Genomic DNA, 13,766 nt, shown 5'->3' on the forward strand with positions numbered 1-13,766 from the left:
TCCCTTACATCGAGGTATGCTGTGACACCAGAAGTTCTCATTTTCTTCCTGCAAGGCTACTTAGCTAAACTCACTTGTCTAATATTCTCAAAGTGTGCGTTGATCTGGAAATGTCATTTTTCAGGATCTGAAAATGACTTAGCTGAAGTAGAGTTGAGGAAGCCAAGTGTCTGCTACTTTTCTAGTCTCCTGGGCACAGCTGAGGAGACTTGACTCCATGCCCACACCCTACAAAATTAACGGCAATAACAAAAACCAAACTGCAAGAACCTAGCATGACTCTCTGCTTGCCACCTTGGATGGAAGGGTCAAAATCAGAAAAGCAGATGTGCTGCTCCACCTTAGAGCTGTGTTGTTTATCACTGGGCACAGGCTCGAAAGGCCTCTGCATGGTTTCAGCTGCCCCTGTTTTTTTCCTCAAACTCCAGGATGAGACCTTTAATGTGGGACAATTTCTGATGCAGGTACTCACAGCGATGCTTCTCCTCTTGGTAGCTTGGATACCGCTGCAGAGAGAAACACTCTTGTAAAAAGGAAAGCGGCTTCCACCTTCCTGCTTACTGCTTGCAGCCTGTCTTACCTTCCTGAACTTTCTATACTCCTGGACTATTTTATCTTCTAGCACCTGAAAGAAAAACGACACTGATTGAAAACTGGGGAAAGGGAAAAGAGGAAAAAGTAAGAAATGGGAATAACTTATGGTTTTATTCTGCCAAATATTATAGGAAGTTTGCTTGTCCCTTTACTTAGTCACTAAACATGCATGTTTGAGGGTAATTAGCAGGAAGATAATGGCCAGTAAAGTAGAACCCTGCCTTTACCTTGTGTTCTGGGGTTCCTCGCTCAAGTCTCTTGATCTCCGCCCCCAGCTCTGTGAACCTTTGGCTGGCAGCCCCAACACGGGCATGCAGAATACGGTATTCAGCATAGTCTGTCTCAAAGTCCTGCTCGTAGGCCTGTTGCTGCTCTGTGCTGTGGATGGCTCCGTATTGCCTATCAGGGAGGTGACACCCTCAATTTCATTGCCCCCAAAACCTTGGCTGCTTACATGTACAGACTTTATGAAACTGGAAGGGTGGGAAACTTACAGGAGATAATCTGGTACCTCCTTGGGGCTTGGGGATTCAGAGGCTAGGAAGGAAGCAGAGAACAAGTAATTATGGGTCTTTTTTTTTTTTTTCCACTGGTGTTTATCCTCCTCTCATTTACTCACCTGCTTGATCCGAGAGACTCTGCTCCAGCGTGGAATCTCCATCTTCATCTTGCACCCAGTTTCCTCCCTCTTGGGAGTCCTGATTTGATAGCCCTTGTGGACTTGGGGCAGGAGGCAAAGCTCTGAGCCTCTTTTCCTCTGGTTCTTCAGTGGTTATAGGTGCTGAACGTTTCTGTTGAAAAGAAATGTGTGACATAAACAGCAAGCTAGGAGGTTCTTACTCTTTTGCTTAAAACTGCTATTTCATCAGCTCCTAAATTTTAAGTTTTACCTAACTAACAAAGTATTTTTGATCTGGGCGAGTGTGACGCATTCCTTTAATCCCCAGCACTCGGGAGGCTGGCGGATCTCTGTGAGTTCAAGGCCAGCCAAGTCTACAGAGGGTTTTCAAGGACAGCCAGAGTTATACAGAGAAACCCTATCTCTAAAAAAAACAAAGTATTTTTTGTGCTCTTGTATATTTGCTGGTATGCACCCCATGGAAGACATGGGGTGTCATCCTCTGTCCATTTTTTCCTTATTCTCTTACTAAGCATAAAGCTCTTTTTCCCGGGTTGGCTGGCCAGCAAGTACCTGTCCCCATTCCCCGAGTGCTAGAGTTACAGGCACAGGAAGCATTGCCCGCCTTTTACATAGGCGCTGGGGATTCGGACTCAGTCCAGTCCTTATGCTTGCACAGCAAATGCACTTGATAAGCCATCTCTCCAGCCTGCCTTTTTTGTTTTGTTTTTTGGCTTTTTTGAGACCAGGCCTTAGGTTAGTAGTCCAGGCTAGCCTCAAACTCACTATGTTGGGTAACAAAGCATGCCCTTGAACTGATTCTCCTGTCTCTGGAGACCTCTCTTGTAGCATGTGCCAGACTTTATGCTGTACCAGTACTGCATCCACCAAGCTACATCCCTAGCCCTTTAAACTACGCTTTGAAAAGCTCCTGCCTCTCTGGACATGTCGGTGCGTGCCTTTAATCTCAGCACTCAGGAAGCAGGGACAGGTGAATCTCTGAATTTGAGGCCAGCCTGTTCTGCATAAGGAGTTCCAGGCCTACCAGGGCTACACAGTGAGATCCAGTCTCCAAAAGGGGAACAAAGTCCTTGCTCACCTTGTCCAGGCGTTTCAGGTTGGCAGGGGAAGGCGGTGGTTGGTCCGGCTCTCTGTTTGGAAGATAGGTGTGGTTCCTAGAATTTTTGGAAGGAGCGGGAGAGACCAGGGTGAGGCATGAGCCTATATTTTACTTAGCATGTAAGGGTGGAGAGCAGACCCAGCCTAGCACAGTACCTCACTTCCCATTGTGCCATGGGCTCACTGGAGGATCCTGGGAGTGACTGTCCGTGGTTGCTTGCCAGTGGGTCAGATACCTGTCAGGGGAAGTTACAGGAGCACTTGGCTCCCTGGACCTGGGTGCCCCACCTTATGCTGACTCCCTGCTGTTTCTGGTCTCACCTCTTCTAGTGCCATCTGGGGATGGCCTTCAGGAGCATCTCCAGTGTCCTGCCAACTCTCAGACTCTCTGGGATCTTCAGTCAGGTGTTCATGAGCTAACAGTGGGGCTGGGATAGTATCCATGGCTGCCCAAATAGTGAGTCGCTCTCTCGGTGAGCCCAGGCAGTGGAGATAGTTCGGCCCAGATCTGGAAATAATTGGTGGGGAAAACAAAAACAAAAAAGTTGAAGATCTTTTGAACCCTTCTTCACATTCCCCTTCTACTTTCTGCAAACTTCTCTTACCTGTTGTCTGTTTTCTCTTACCTGCCTAAACGTTGGTACACAAGATCCAAGCCACCACTAGTGCCCTCTTGGCCACACTGGGATACTATGAAGGAGAAGAGGCAGGACCATCCAGGACCTGGAAGCCTTAGATACTGCGGTAGAAGGAGATGGTAAGCCCCGCTAAGTCGGCCCCTCCTCCCCAAGTCACTCCTCCCCAAACAACTCTAAGACTGAAGACAGATCCCAAGGGGCTCGTTAGCACACCAGGTGCAGCTGGGTCAGAGTTCCCCCAAGAGGCTGAGAATGCACAGTCTCCTGGGACACAGCCCCATCAGCCCCTCACCGTCTTAGGGTTCAGTTCTATAACTTCCACAGACCGTGACCACTGGCGAGCTACGGTCCGGAGCGCACCTTCCCAGAGCCCACGCTTAGGCTCCCTCACCCACCAGAGCTTCCTCACACATCCGGCCTGCAACTTACCCCTCGGTGGCCTTGGAAAGCGATCACAGGCCGTACCTGCAGGAAGAGTCCAAGCACCAGCTGAGCACAAAGGAAGCAAAGTCCCCAGGATGGGGCGGGGGCGGAGAGGGTGAGCCGTTCGGGCTGGGGAACACCTGCCTGGCGGGCTTCACTTGGAGAGGTGGGAGAGGTTGGAACCTGCGTAAACCGCTCCTCCCCGTTCCCTTCTCCAGTGCAACGGGCTGTGGCCGAGGTCTGGTTGGTCGGGAAGGGAAGAAGGGGTTGGGGGCCAGCCGCACCTGTTGCTGCTGACACTCTTGCAGTGCCCGTAGCGCCGCCTCGTTGAGCCTAAGCATCATAAGGCTGGTCCGAGCAGCAGGGGTGAAAACGAGCCGCATTTTCCCACTCAGAGCTTCTTGGGTCCCCTCCATGGTGCCAAAGTGGCGCACAAACGAACGAGACCACGGGCAAGGGCCACTTCTACCACTTCTGCCGCGCAAGCCTAGGCTGGCACTCCCGCCGTCCGGGTCTGTCCCGCCCTTCACCAGGACCCCGCCCCCGGCACCGCCCCAAAGTTTCCCCAGCCGCGTGGGCGGTGCCTTGTTCTCCCCAGCTGCCTGCCAGGACCCGAGTGGTTTCTTCTTCGTTTGGCTTGGGTAGTCTTTGGCTTTTCTAAGGGTATAGAGTCTGCCTCCGGGGTCTGACCCGTCACGCAGAATCTCATGTTCTGCTTCAGTTTCTCCACTCTTCAGAATCCGGGTCTCTAAGTAAAAAATGAACCTGAAACCACTAGAGGGTTTAAGTCCCTTAAGTCCCACGGGGAGGGAAATGGAGACTGGTCGGTAGGCGGATTGAGTCATTTATGCCCTCAAGGCCCTGAGCCCGAAGAACCCAGAGGAACAGAGAATGGCAGACCTCAATGGGACCAAGTGCAGCGCTTTTCCTTTCTTAGCCGCGGTGCTGCGTCTGTTGAGGCGAATCCCAATCCAGTTTCTAACTGGGACTTAATAGAGGTTGTAAAGCCTGGTGGGTGGGTGCCTCAGCAGTCCTGGAAGGCTGGCTGTCTGGGACTGGAGCCTCACCTACCGGTGGGTGGAGATGTGGGGCGTAGTTGGTAGCGAAAAGATTTGCAGGGCAGAAAGCCACAACTCAATCCCAGTTGTCACTTCGTGACATAATAAACGTAAGTGAAAGTGACTAAACCGGCAGCTGGCTCCTTCAAAAAATACTTTCCCCTCCCGTTTGTTTGTTCGTTGTAGACAGGGTTTCATTCACTTTGCTGAACTCACTAACGATTCCGAGTGCCGGGATTCCGGGTGGTAGTCACTAATCCTGACCAGAAAGTGCAATGAAGTAGCCAGGCATCTCAGAGCTACAGAGCCTATTGCTTTGAGATCCCAGGACAAATCTCAGACCAGCCCTTCCTGTCTCCACCTGTCCATATTGGGTTATTTCTAAGAATTCCTTTATTTCCATTTTCATAACTAGGATCTCGGTTAAATGCTTCGACCTCTATAATTCCAAGTGATCGAAATGCCGTTCATCAAAGCAAATAATTTGTCAAAATTTGTCAACCATTACAATCAAAATATGTCTATATGGGGGAAAATCTGTTATGTTGATTTTTTAAATCTTTGCAACAAATTGCCAACAGCAGCCACAGGTACATTTACCTATCCACTGGGCCGTTCTGTTTCTGTGGAGGACAATTTACCAATTTGATAAACAGTTGTAACTCGCTTCCTTCCTCCTTCCTTTTTTCTTCTTCTTTCTTTCTTTCTTTCTTTCCTTCTCCCTCTTCCTCCTCCTCCTCCTCCTCCTCCTCCTCCTCCTCCTCCTCCTCCTCCTCTTCTTCTTCTTCTTCTTCTTCTTTTTAAGACAGGGTATCTCTGTACAGCCCTGGCTGGCCCTGGAACTCACTCTGTAGACTACCCTGGCCTCAAGCTCAGAGATCTGTCTGCCTCTGCCTCCCATATGCTGAGATTAAAGGTTTAGGCCACCACATCTGGTTTAACAGTTGTAATTTGTATAGCTGATCACCTGGGCTTTCTTTCCTTAAATGATAGCTGGTGCCTTTTGTAGGATTTTTCTAAATTTAAACTCTCCTTTGAGACTGGGGCCTGGGGCTCCAGCTCGTGGGTAAATTGCTTGCCTAGAATGCATGGGGCCCTTGGTTTGGTGTCCCAGAAAACACACACACACACACACACACACACACACACACACACACATAACCGGTCGCTGGTGGTACATGTCTTTTATCCCAGCACTTGGGAGCAGAGTGAGGCGGATCTTCTGTGAGTTCGAGGCCAGCCTGGTCTGCAAGAGCTAGTTTCGGCACAGGTTCCAAAGCTATAGAGAAACCCTGTCTTGAAACACACACACACCAAGACTAGAACTCAGGAAAAGTCATATGGTAATGCATATTAGTAGGATGAATTATGCCCAAGTATTGTTCAAGATCAATCTAGACAACATAGTGATATCCTCATTTTAAAAACAACCAAACCGATAAATAATTCAAGAGAGACCAGAACAGTAGGTAACTAAGGAAGATATTTGGAGAATGGAGATAGAGACCTGACATTTATAGGGTGACCACTGTGAACTTTACCTGTTATTCAGCTTTCACAAAAGGTGTTACCTACATTTTATTCATTCATTCATTCAACAGCGATTTTGAGTACCAGGCATTTACTGAACCCCAGGGATCAAGTAACAGATTCTTGCTTTGGAAATGCCTACATTCTAGAAAGGAGGGAAACACTAGAAATTAATATGAGAAGAAAAGAAAATTAAAAATAACATATAATGTATATTAGTTAACATATAAATAAGGTGGTAAGTGCTTCATAAAACAAGGAAAAGAGAGCAAGTTAAGGGGCTTGGGAGTGGGGAGTGGGGGCTGTGTATTAAGTGATCCATCGTGGGACAGGCACAGACCATGTGTGTACTCAGTTCCAATCATACCCCTCTCAAAAAAGAAAAGACCACTGAATGGAGAAAGGCAGGTTGTATTCAGCTATGGTGGGACACACCTACCTTGCCAGTTACTGAGGAAACTGAGGCAGGCCTGGGAAACCTGTAACAACTCAGGCAACTTATCTCTAAGACCAGAAAGAACAAAAAGAAACGTGGGTTCATTAGTAACTCTAATAAGAATCCTTTTAGAGCCAGGTAGTAGTGGCACACATGTTTAATCCCAGCACTGGAGAGGTGGATCTCTGTTTGAAGCTAACCTGGTCTACAGAGTGAGCTCAAGGACAGCCAGGGCTACACATAGAAACCCTGTCTCAAAACCCAACAACAACAAAACAAAACCAACAAGAATACTTTTGGTGAAATGGTGGGGATGAAAGCCTGACCTGAGGCTGGGGATGCCACTCAGTGGGTGCAGAGCCTGTCAAGCCTGCAGAAAGGCTAGGGTTCACTATTAAATCAACGCTTTGTGAACTGATACGGTAGTACATGCATGTCATTTTGTTTCTTGGGACAGGGTCTTTCTATGTAGCTCTGACTGTCCTGGACCTTGCTCTGTGATCAGGCTGGCCTCGAACTCACAAAGACTGCCTGCTTCTGAGTGCTGAGATTGTGTGGGCCAGGACCACCACACCCAGTGTTGTGATTATAGGTTACCTTTTCAGAGAACCCAGGTGTGATTTCCAGCACACACGGTGTCTTACAACTGCCTGTAATTCTAGTGCCAGGCATCAAACACTCACATGGTATACATACATGCAGGGAAAGTACTCACATACAAAATAAAATAAAATAAAATAAAATAAAATAAAATAGGGGGCTGGAGAGATGGCTCAGTGGTTAAGAGCACCGCCTGCTCTTCCAAAGGTCCTGAGTTCAATTCCCAGCAACCACATGGTGGCTCACAACTATCTGTAATGGGGTCTGATGCCCTCTTCTGGCCTGCAGGCAGAGTACTGAGAATACTGTATACATAATAAATAAATAAATCTTTAAAATAAAATAAAATAAAATAAAGAAAGGAGATGTCATGCCAGCCATACTGGCTCACCCCTGTTGTTATCTCAGTAGTCAGAAGAATGAGACAGGAGGATCATAAGTTCTCTCTGGGCAACTTAGTGAGGCCCTTACTCAAAACAAAAAATAAAAATTCTGGTGCTGTAGCTCAGTGGTCCAGTTCTGTGAAAGAGTCCCTAGGGTCAGTACTTAGTGCTGGAAAACAGAGAAGAAAATAAAGGAAGAATCCAGTCCTCCCAAACTTAACTCTTTTCTGCCTGTCTCACAAATATGCATATAGTTTCTCTCTATCACTTTCTAATGCTGTTTTTGTTAAACTTGAATGTTTGCATGAGTATCAGTTAAAAATAGGATCTCTATTGTTCTCTCTCCCAATCACTCTTTTTTCTTTTTATTCATTTCTCTTTCTTTTTTCTTTTCTCTCTTTCTCTCTCTCTCTCTTTTTGTTTTGTTTTATTTTTTTTTTTTTTTCGAGACAAGATTTCTCTGTGTAATAGACCTAGCTGTCCTGGAACTGGCTCTGTAGACCAGGCTGGCCTTGAACTCACAGAGGTCCGCTAGTCTCTGCCTCCTGAGTGCTGGGATTAAAGGCGTGCGCCACCACTGCTGGATCCTTTTTGCTTTTGAGACAAGATTTTACTGTGTAGCCCAGGCTGCCCTTGAACTCCAGATTTACCTGCCTCAGCTCGAGAGGTTATAAGTGTGAACTACCATACCTGGCTCTGTGAAGCTGCTGTTTTCCACTGTGCCCCTACCATACCAGTTAGGTTGCTATCTTGTCTTCCTCACTGGAGCGGCATTTTGATTTTTATGGCATCCTTTTACGGGAACAAACTCCCTTGCTTTTGTAAATAAAGCTCTGTCACTCCTGTGACTCTGATTACATCTTACCCTGGTATGCCCTGCTGTCATTGTACCACTGCCCTTACTACCTCCTTGACCTAGATTCCTAGGCAACTTATTACCTACTCGCTAACCATGACTCTAGATGACACAGCCTGAGGGAACAGGGCCTTAAGGCCCTCACATGCTGTTCCCTCGGCTGAAGTGTTCTTTTGCTCCCTCCTTGATTGTGCCAATTCTTCATCTTTTTGCCTCAGGCATAACATGAGAGACCTCACTGGCCCCGACCTATGGAGCCTACAAGTTTATTCCCTGCATAAAAGCAGCAATTCTATTCAGTTACTTCATACCGAGACAAGTAAAATTGTTCACAGCCTTCATTCAAATTATATTGACATCTGTTTTGATGGGTCAGTGCTTATGGTGTGCACGCTGAGAAATATTTTGAATAGCACCCTTGCGTAGAATCTGTTTCTTCTTTAAAGCAATTGTCACAACAATTTGCATATATCTACACACAGAGAGAGAGAGTGGAGAGGAAACTAGCCTTTTCCTTTCTATATTTAAAATTACATTGATTTATTGTATGAATGAACATGTACCATGGCATTTGTGCCAAGGTTGGAGGTCAACTTTCAGGCCTTGCTTCTTTCCTTCTATCACGTGGATCCTAGGAATTGAACTCAGGTCCCCAAGTTTGGCAGCAAGTGCCTTAACCTGCCGAGCCATCTCATCAGCCCAGAGACATATTTTGGTCATCACTGTATATGCAACACCTCATAAAGCAGTTAACACTTAGGGAATGGGCAATGAACAATTATTGAACAAAATAAATGAATCTATTGCAGCTCTTCCTGCTGATGCTGGACTGGAGGTAAGGTTACAAGGCTAGGTTCTGCCAGGACTGATAATAGTCTTGGGCAAAGTACATGGGTGGTGTGGTTGGTAGGAGGGGACTGTTTGCTTCGTGGCTCTGTTCCTCTACTCCCCTTAATGCTTCTGGAAGTAATAACCAAGCCCAAAAAGAATTTGTTCCCTCATCCCAAACTGTTTTGCTCATCTCTCAATTCCGTATCTAAGGCAGAAGCTCTTGTTGCCCTAACAAGGGTACCCTAAGTAGCTTTCACCGTGGAAGCTGGTGTGGGAGGCTTGATAAGCCCAGTTTTTATGACTTATGATCAGGTGTTGCTGATGGTGTCTGGAGTCTTTCCTTCTGCTCTGTTTTCCTCTTCTCCTTCATATCTGGGGGCTCTAAACCTCCCTCTTCATCTCCTTGCTTCAGAGCCTTCAGCTCTCACTTATCTCGATTGACTCTAACTTTCACGTCTGGATTGAGTTTGCTTATCCACTTTTTTTTTTTTTTTTTTTTTTTTTTTTTTTTTTTTTTGGTTTTTCAAGACAGGGTTTCTCTGTGGTTTTGGAGCCTGTCCTGGAACTAGCTCTTGTAGACCAGGCTGGTCTCGAACTCACAGAGATCCACCTGCCTCTGCCTCCCAAGTGCTGGGATTAAAGGCGTGTGCCACCATCGCCCAATGGTGCACACCTTAATCTGAGCACTCCAAGATTGGAGGTGGAGATGGGAGAATTGCCTGGAAGATCATGGGCCAGTTAGATTTTGGGGTATGAAGCACAGTCACAAAAACAAGAAAGATACCATCTCAACTAGGGTAGGTGAGAAACAGCTCTGCAACTGATTTATTTTAATTTTTATTTTTTGAGACAAGGTTTCTCTGTGTAGCTTTGGAACCTGTCCTGCAGCTCACTCTGTAGACCAGGCTGGTCTCAAACTCACAGAAATCCACCTGCCTCTGCCCCCTGAATGCTGGGATTAAAGGCGTGCGCCACCACAGCGTGGCTCAGAAAATCAGAAAATCCTTTTTACAGTGGTCTGAGGATTTCAGGAAAATATCCTTTAGAAATGCTGACCAGGCAGAGGCAGGGGGATCTCTGTGAGTTCGAGGCTAGCCTTGTCTACAAGACCTAGCTAATTCCACGACACCTTGGGCTATTACACAGAGAAACCCTATCTCGGACAATAAATAAATAAGTAAATAAATAAATAAAACTAGGAAAAAAATGCTGGCCATCTGCAGTACTGGAGAAGCTGGGGCTGGGATTGTAGATTCAACAGCTCACAGAACAAAGGAAATACTTGACTTTTATAGACTTTAGAGCAGTGGCTCTTGACCTTCCGAATGCTTTGACCCTTTAATAGTTCCTTATGTTGTCATGACCCTTATTTTCGTTGCTACTTTATAACTGTAATTTCACCACTGTTATGAACTGTGTTTTCCGAAGGTCTTAGGTGACCTTTGGGTCACCCCAAAGGTTGTGAGCCGCTGCTTTAGAGTGTGCACTGCCTGAATTCAGTTGCTCAGTCATGATACTAAACAGGATAAAGGGCCTTAACTAAGGTTGTCTTTGGCTTGGGCAGCAAGAAGATAATTCTACTGTTCTGCCCTCTGTTGGGTTGTTTCCTGTTAGTTTAGCAGAACTCAGGTTGTCTTAGACCTATGGGAGAGAAGGTTTAACTAACCCCATCTACGGGGCCGCATCTGTGAGATGACAGAAAACGAGAACAAGTTTTAGTTATCAGCCTGATTTCTTTTAACAATCCAGAAGAAACTGTTGGGGCAGATGATAGAATTTAGAAATAGCCTAGACAGATATAACCAGAGCATTCCGTAATCTCAGTTCCTGAAGTAAATCCACGGATTTAAATGTGTATCATCACCCCCAAGGTACACTCAAAGTTTCTGTGGGCATTCTGGAAGTACAGCTTGGTAGGGGAGCTGTGCATGCAGGAGCCCTGGGTGCAGGCTCTTGGGAAATGATTGTAGATCACTTTAGGACACAGTGAAGCGGCAGCAACGAGGAACGAAAGTGGGAAAGTATTTGTGTGTGTTTTCAGACGAACCGTGGCAAGTGTTCTGCCATGGGGCTGGGAGGATGGGTGTCCTAAGTAACAGCACAAAGTTTCGCTCTAGAGAAAAACTGATAGCACACAACCGGATGAACCACCTAGGAAATCCCGCCCTCACCCCCTCCCCACCCCGCCACCGCGTGCCTTGGGGCGACTTTGTCAGTACCCTAAAAGTGTCCCACATGAGGTCACTTTGCCCGGTCACGTGCTCGGCACCGCCGGAGCGCCACATCGCCAGCCGCACCCCTCCACCCCGCCGCCCACGTGACCCGGCCTAGTTTCTCCCGGCCGGACCCAGCGCTCCCGGGAAGCCCCGCCCCGCGCCCGGCACTCCGCCCACCGAGCTCCGCTCTTCGCCCTCCGGGGCTGGCGCGTGGCACCGCGCTCCACGTGTTTTGCTCCGCCCAATGAGAGTCGGCGTCCGGGCGTGAAGGGGCGGGAGGAAGGAGACGACTTGGTGGCGTCGCGCGGAGGGGGCGGGGCCTGCAACGTCGGCCAGAACGAGGGGACGCAACGGAGGCAGGTTGGAGCCGCTGCCGTCGCCATGACCCGTGAGTGCTGGGACCCTTTCCTCTCGCCCTTTTCTTTCCGCGCTCGCTAGCCGCACGGCCGAGAGCCGGCGTGTTCGTCGCTTCAGCGTTCCCGGCGGAAGGTTCTTGAGGGAGCGCTCTCCAGCTGCCTCCCGCACAGCCGGAAGCGCAGCCCTCCGCACGCCGCCACTTGCCGAGACCCCTCTGTTGGGCGCGGGCCGCTGGCGGCTTTCCTCGCTGGGGAAGCCGGGTGCCTTGGGTGATGGGCCCCAGCGCGTGTCCCCGAGGCCCCGGAGCTCCCCATACGCTGTAGCAGCTGTCTGGGCCCCCGCGGCACCCCAAACTTGACTCGCGCCGCCAAGCAGCTTCGGCCGCACCGCCCTCCTGTACCCCAAGTTAGCCTGCCCCGTGGCGGCTGCCACACCCCGGGCACCGAAGCCCGACTCTGGGGTCGGCGCCGAGGCGGGGGCATAGTCGGGTACCGGTTGCGGGAGGAGGGGCGCTGGTGTGTGCTCGGAGCAGCCCCGGCACCTCACTTTCTACCTTCTCTCCTTAGGCGGTAACCAGCGAGAGCTCGCCCGCCAGAAGAACATGAAGAAGCAGAGCGACTCGGTTAAGGGAAAGCGCCGAGATGATGGGCTTTCTGCTGCCGCCCGCAAGCAGAGGTAGCCCCAGGGAGGGGAAAGGACTGGACGGGACGGGTCGGGACGGGGCGACCTGGGTTAGACCGAGGGGTGTACCAGGAAAGAGAACTATTTCAGGGCTCGAGTCTGGACGAGGTGTGAGGGGCAGAGCGCATTGCTTCCTCTAGGGTTTTATTTCCTCCCCACTCCAAATTGTTAGGTCACAGCTATACAGGAAGGGACTGGGGCGGGACCCGGTCCGCAGGCTGATTTCTGAGTGCCCGGGTTGTGACCTTAAGGGCAAGGGCAGGGAGCTTCACACGTCAAGAACAGTTGTTTTGACAGCCCAGTACTTTTGGACCTCCTTGCTGCTTGTATCTCCTCCCTTCTCCCGACTTTGTTCACTAGTGTCGTTGGGTGTGGTAGTCAGTACAGAATAGAGAGCCTTGGGCCTGAGTGGCCAGACTTCTGACCCCTTGGGCAGCATCCAGATGGACACTGATTGCCTTTTGAGCCTTAGCTCTATTCCTCTTGTTCGCCTAGGGTGGGAATATAGCAGCCATATGCTGAACTTTGTCCCATCCACTTCCATCTTATCCTTTGTACCCTTCATCCCCCTGCATCTTGTCCTTTTTGCCCTCTGGTACCTCCCAGTGCCCCATCATCTCTACCCCCAGGGACTCGGAGATCATGCAGCAGAAGCAGAAAAAGGCAAACGAGAAGAAGGAGGAACCCAAGTAGCTTTGTGGCTTCGTGTCCAACCCTCTTGCCCTTCGCCTGTGTGCCTGGAGCCAGTCCCACCATGCTCGAGTTTCTTCCTGTAGTGCTCACAGGTCCCAGCACCGATGGCATTCCCTTTGCCCTGAGTCTGCAGCGGGTTCCTTTTGTGCTTCCTTCCCCTCAGGTAGCCTCTCTACCCCTGGGCCACTCCTGGGGGTGAGGGGGTTACCCCTTCCCAGTGTTTTTTATTCCTGTGGGGCACACCCCAAAGTATTAAAAGTAGCTTTGTAATTCCGTGAGCGCCTGGTTTGACTGGGGACTGGGGGGATGGGGATGGAGGAGTGACTGCCCTTTCCCACCAAAAGGGGAGACTTTTAGGCAACTAAGAGAGATTTGTAGACTTCATAAGGGAGACATCACAGAAGAAGCCTTTATTTTACTATGGCAACCAGAAAAGCACTCCAGTTGGTGGTGAGGAATCCTCTGAGAACTCTAGACTTCTTTTCTGTGATTTTATGCCCTAAGACCTTGAACACCATCCCCATGATGGTATTGAGGGCCATCAGAGGGGAAGGATCTAAGACCTAAGTTTATGTCTCTTCCTCATTCTTTGTTTGCTTGAAAGTTTGAAAGTTGGCCAAAAAAAAAAAAAAAAAAACTTCGCTCACCAACTTTCGGTGTTCACATTCTCTTATGTTCTGTCATTCCTCGTGGAATGAAGGTGGTTTTTGTCTTCCAGTTTCTTTGACCTCA

At 48.9% G+C, this 13,766-nt stretch overlaps 2 protein-coding genes across 3 annotated transcripts; one reads left to right on the top strand and one right to left on the bottom strand.

Moving 5' to 3' along the window:
* Window positions 1-124: 124 nt before the first annotated feature.
* Ell3 (elongation factor for RNA polymerase II 3) lies at window positions 125-4,280 on the bottom strand. The gene is made up of 11 exons (XM_041678923.1): window positions 3,678-4,280; window positions 3,400-3,435; window positions 2,959-3,071; window positions 2,654-2,840; window positions 2,489-2,568; window positions 2,313-2,388; window positions 1,214-1,385; window positions 1,089-1,131; window positions 822-993; window positions 581-625; window positions 125-506 (listed from the first exon to the last, which is right to left on the bottom strand). The coding sequence occupies exons 1-11, from the start codon at window positions 4,236-4,238 to the stop codon at window positions 396-398; spliced, it is 1,596 nt and encodes a 531-aa protein (XP_041534857.1). The 5' UTR covers window positions 4,239-4,280; the 3' UTR covers window positions 125-395.
* A 7,287-nt stretch (window positions 4,281-11,567) lies between these two features.
* On the top strand, window positions 11,568-13,307 carry Serf2 (small EDRK-rich factor 2). Of its 2 annotated transcripts, none has more exons than XM_041678777.1 (3): window positions 11,568-11,691; window positions 12,227-12,335; window positions 12,948-13,307. In XM_041678777.1, exons 1-3 carry the CDS (start codon window positions 11,685-11,687, stop codon window positions 13,231-13,233), a joined length of 402 nt encoding a protein of 133 aa, XP_041534711.1. In that variant the 5' UTR covers window positions 11,568-11,684; the 3' UTR covers window positions 13,234-13,307. The 2 variants fall into 2 exon arrangements, with proteins under 2 accessions (XP_041534711.1, XP_041534710.1); XM_041678776.1 differs by having other exon boundaries at window positions 12,971-13,307.
* Window positions 13,308-13,766: the final 459 nt, after the last annotated feature.

This window comes from Microtus oregoni, unplaced genomic scaffold (genome assembly GCF_018167655.1).
Source record: "Microtus oregoni isolate MIOR12 unplaced genomic scaffold, Mior012 000031F_ref0000149, whole genome shotgun sequence".
Lineage (NCBI taxonomy): Eukaryota > Metazoa > Chordata > Mammalia > Rodentia > Cricetidae > Microtus > Microtus oregoni.

Excerpts from the sequence above, each read along its gene's own strand:
- Ell3 (XM_041678923.1), bottom strand. The coding sequence starts at position 4,238 with ATGACTCAATCCGCCTACCGACCAGTCTCCATTTCCCTCCCCGTGGGA. Across the intron at positions 2,569-2,653 it reads CCCAGATGGCACTAGAAGAG|GTATCTGACCCACTGGCAAG; the intron begins GTGAGACCAGAA and ends TTCCCCTGACAG. Across the intron at positions 994-1,088 it reads GAGGTACCAGATTATCTCCT|GCAATACGGAGCCATCCACA; the intron begins GTAAGTTTCCCA and ends CCTCCCTGATAG.
- Serf2 (XM_041678777.1), top strand. Across the intron at positions 12,336-12,947 it reads GCTGCCGCCCGCAAGCAGAG|TGCCCCATCATCTCTACCCC; the intron begins GTAGCCCCAGGG and ends GGTACCTCCCAG.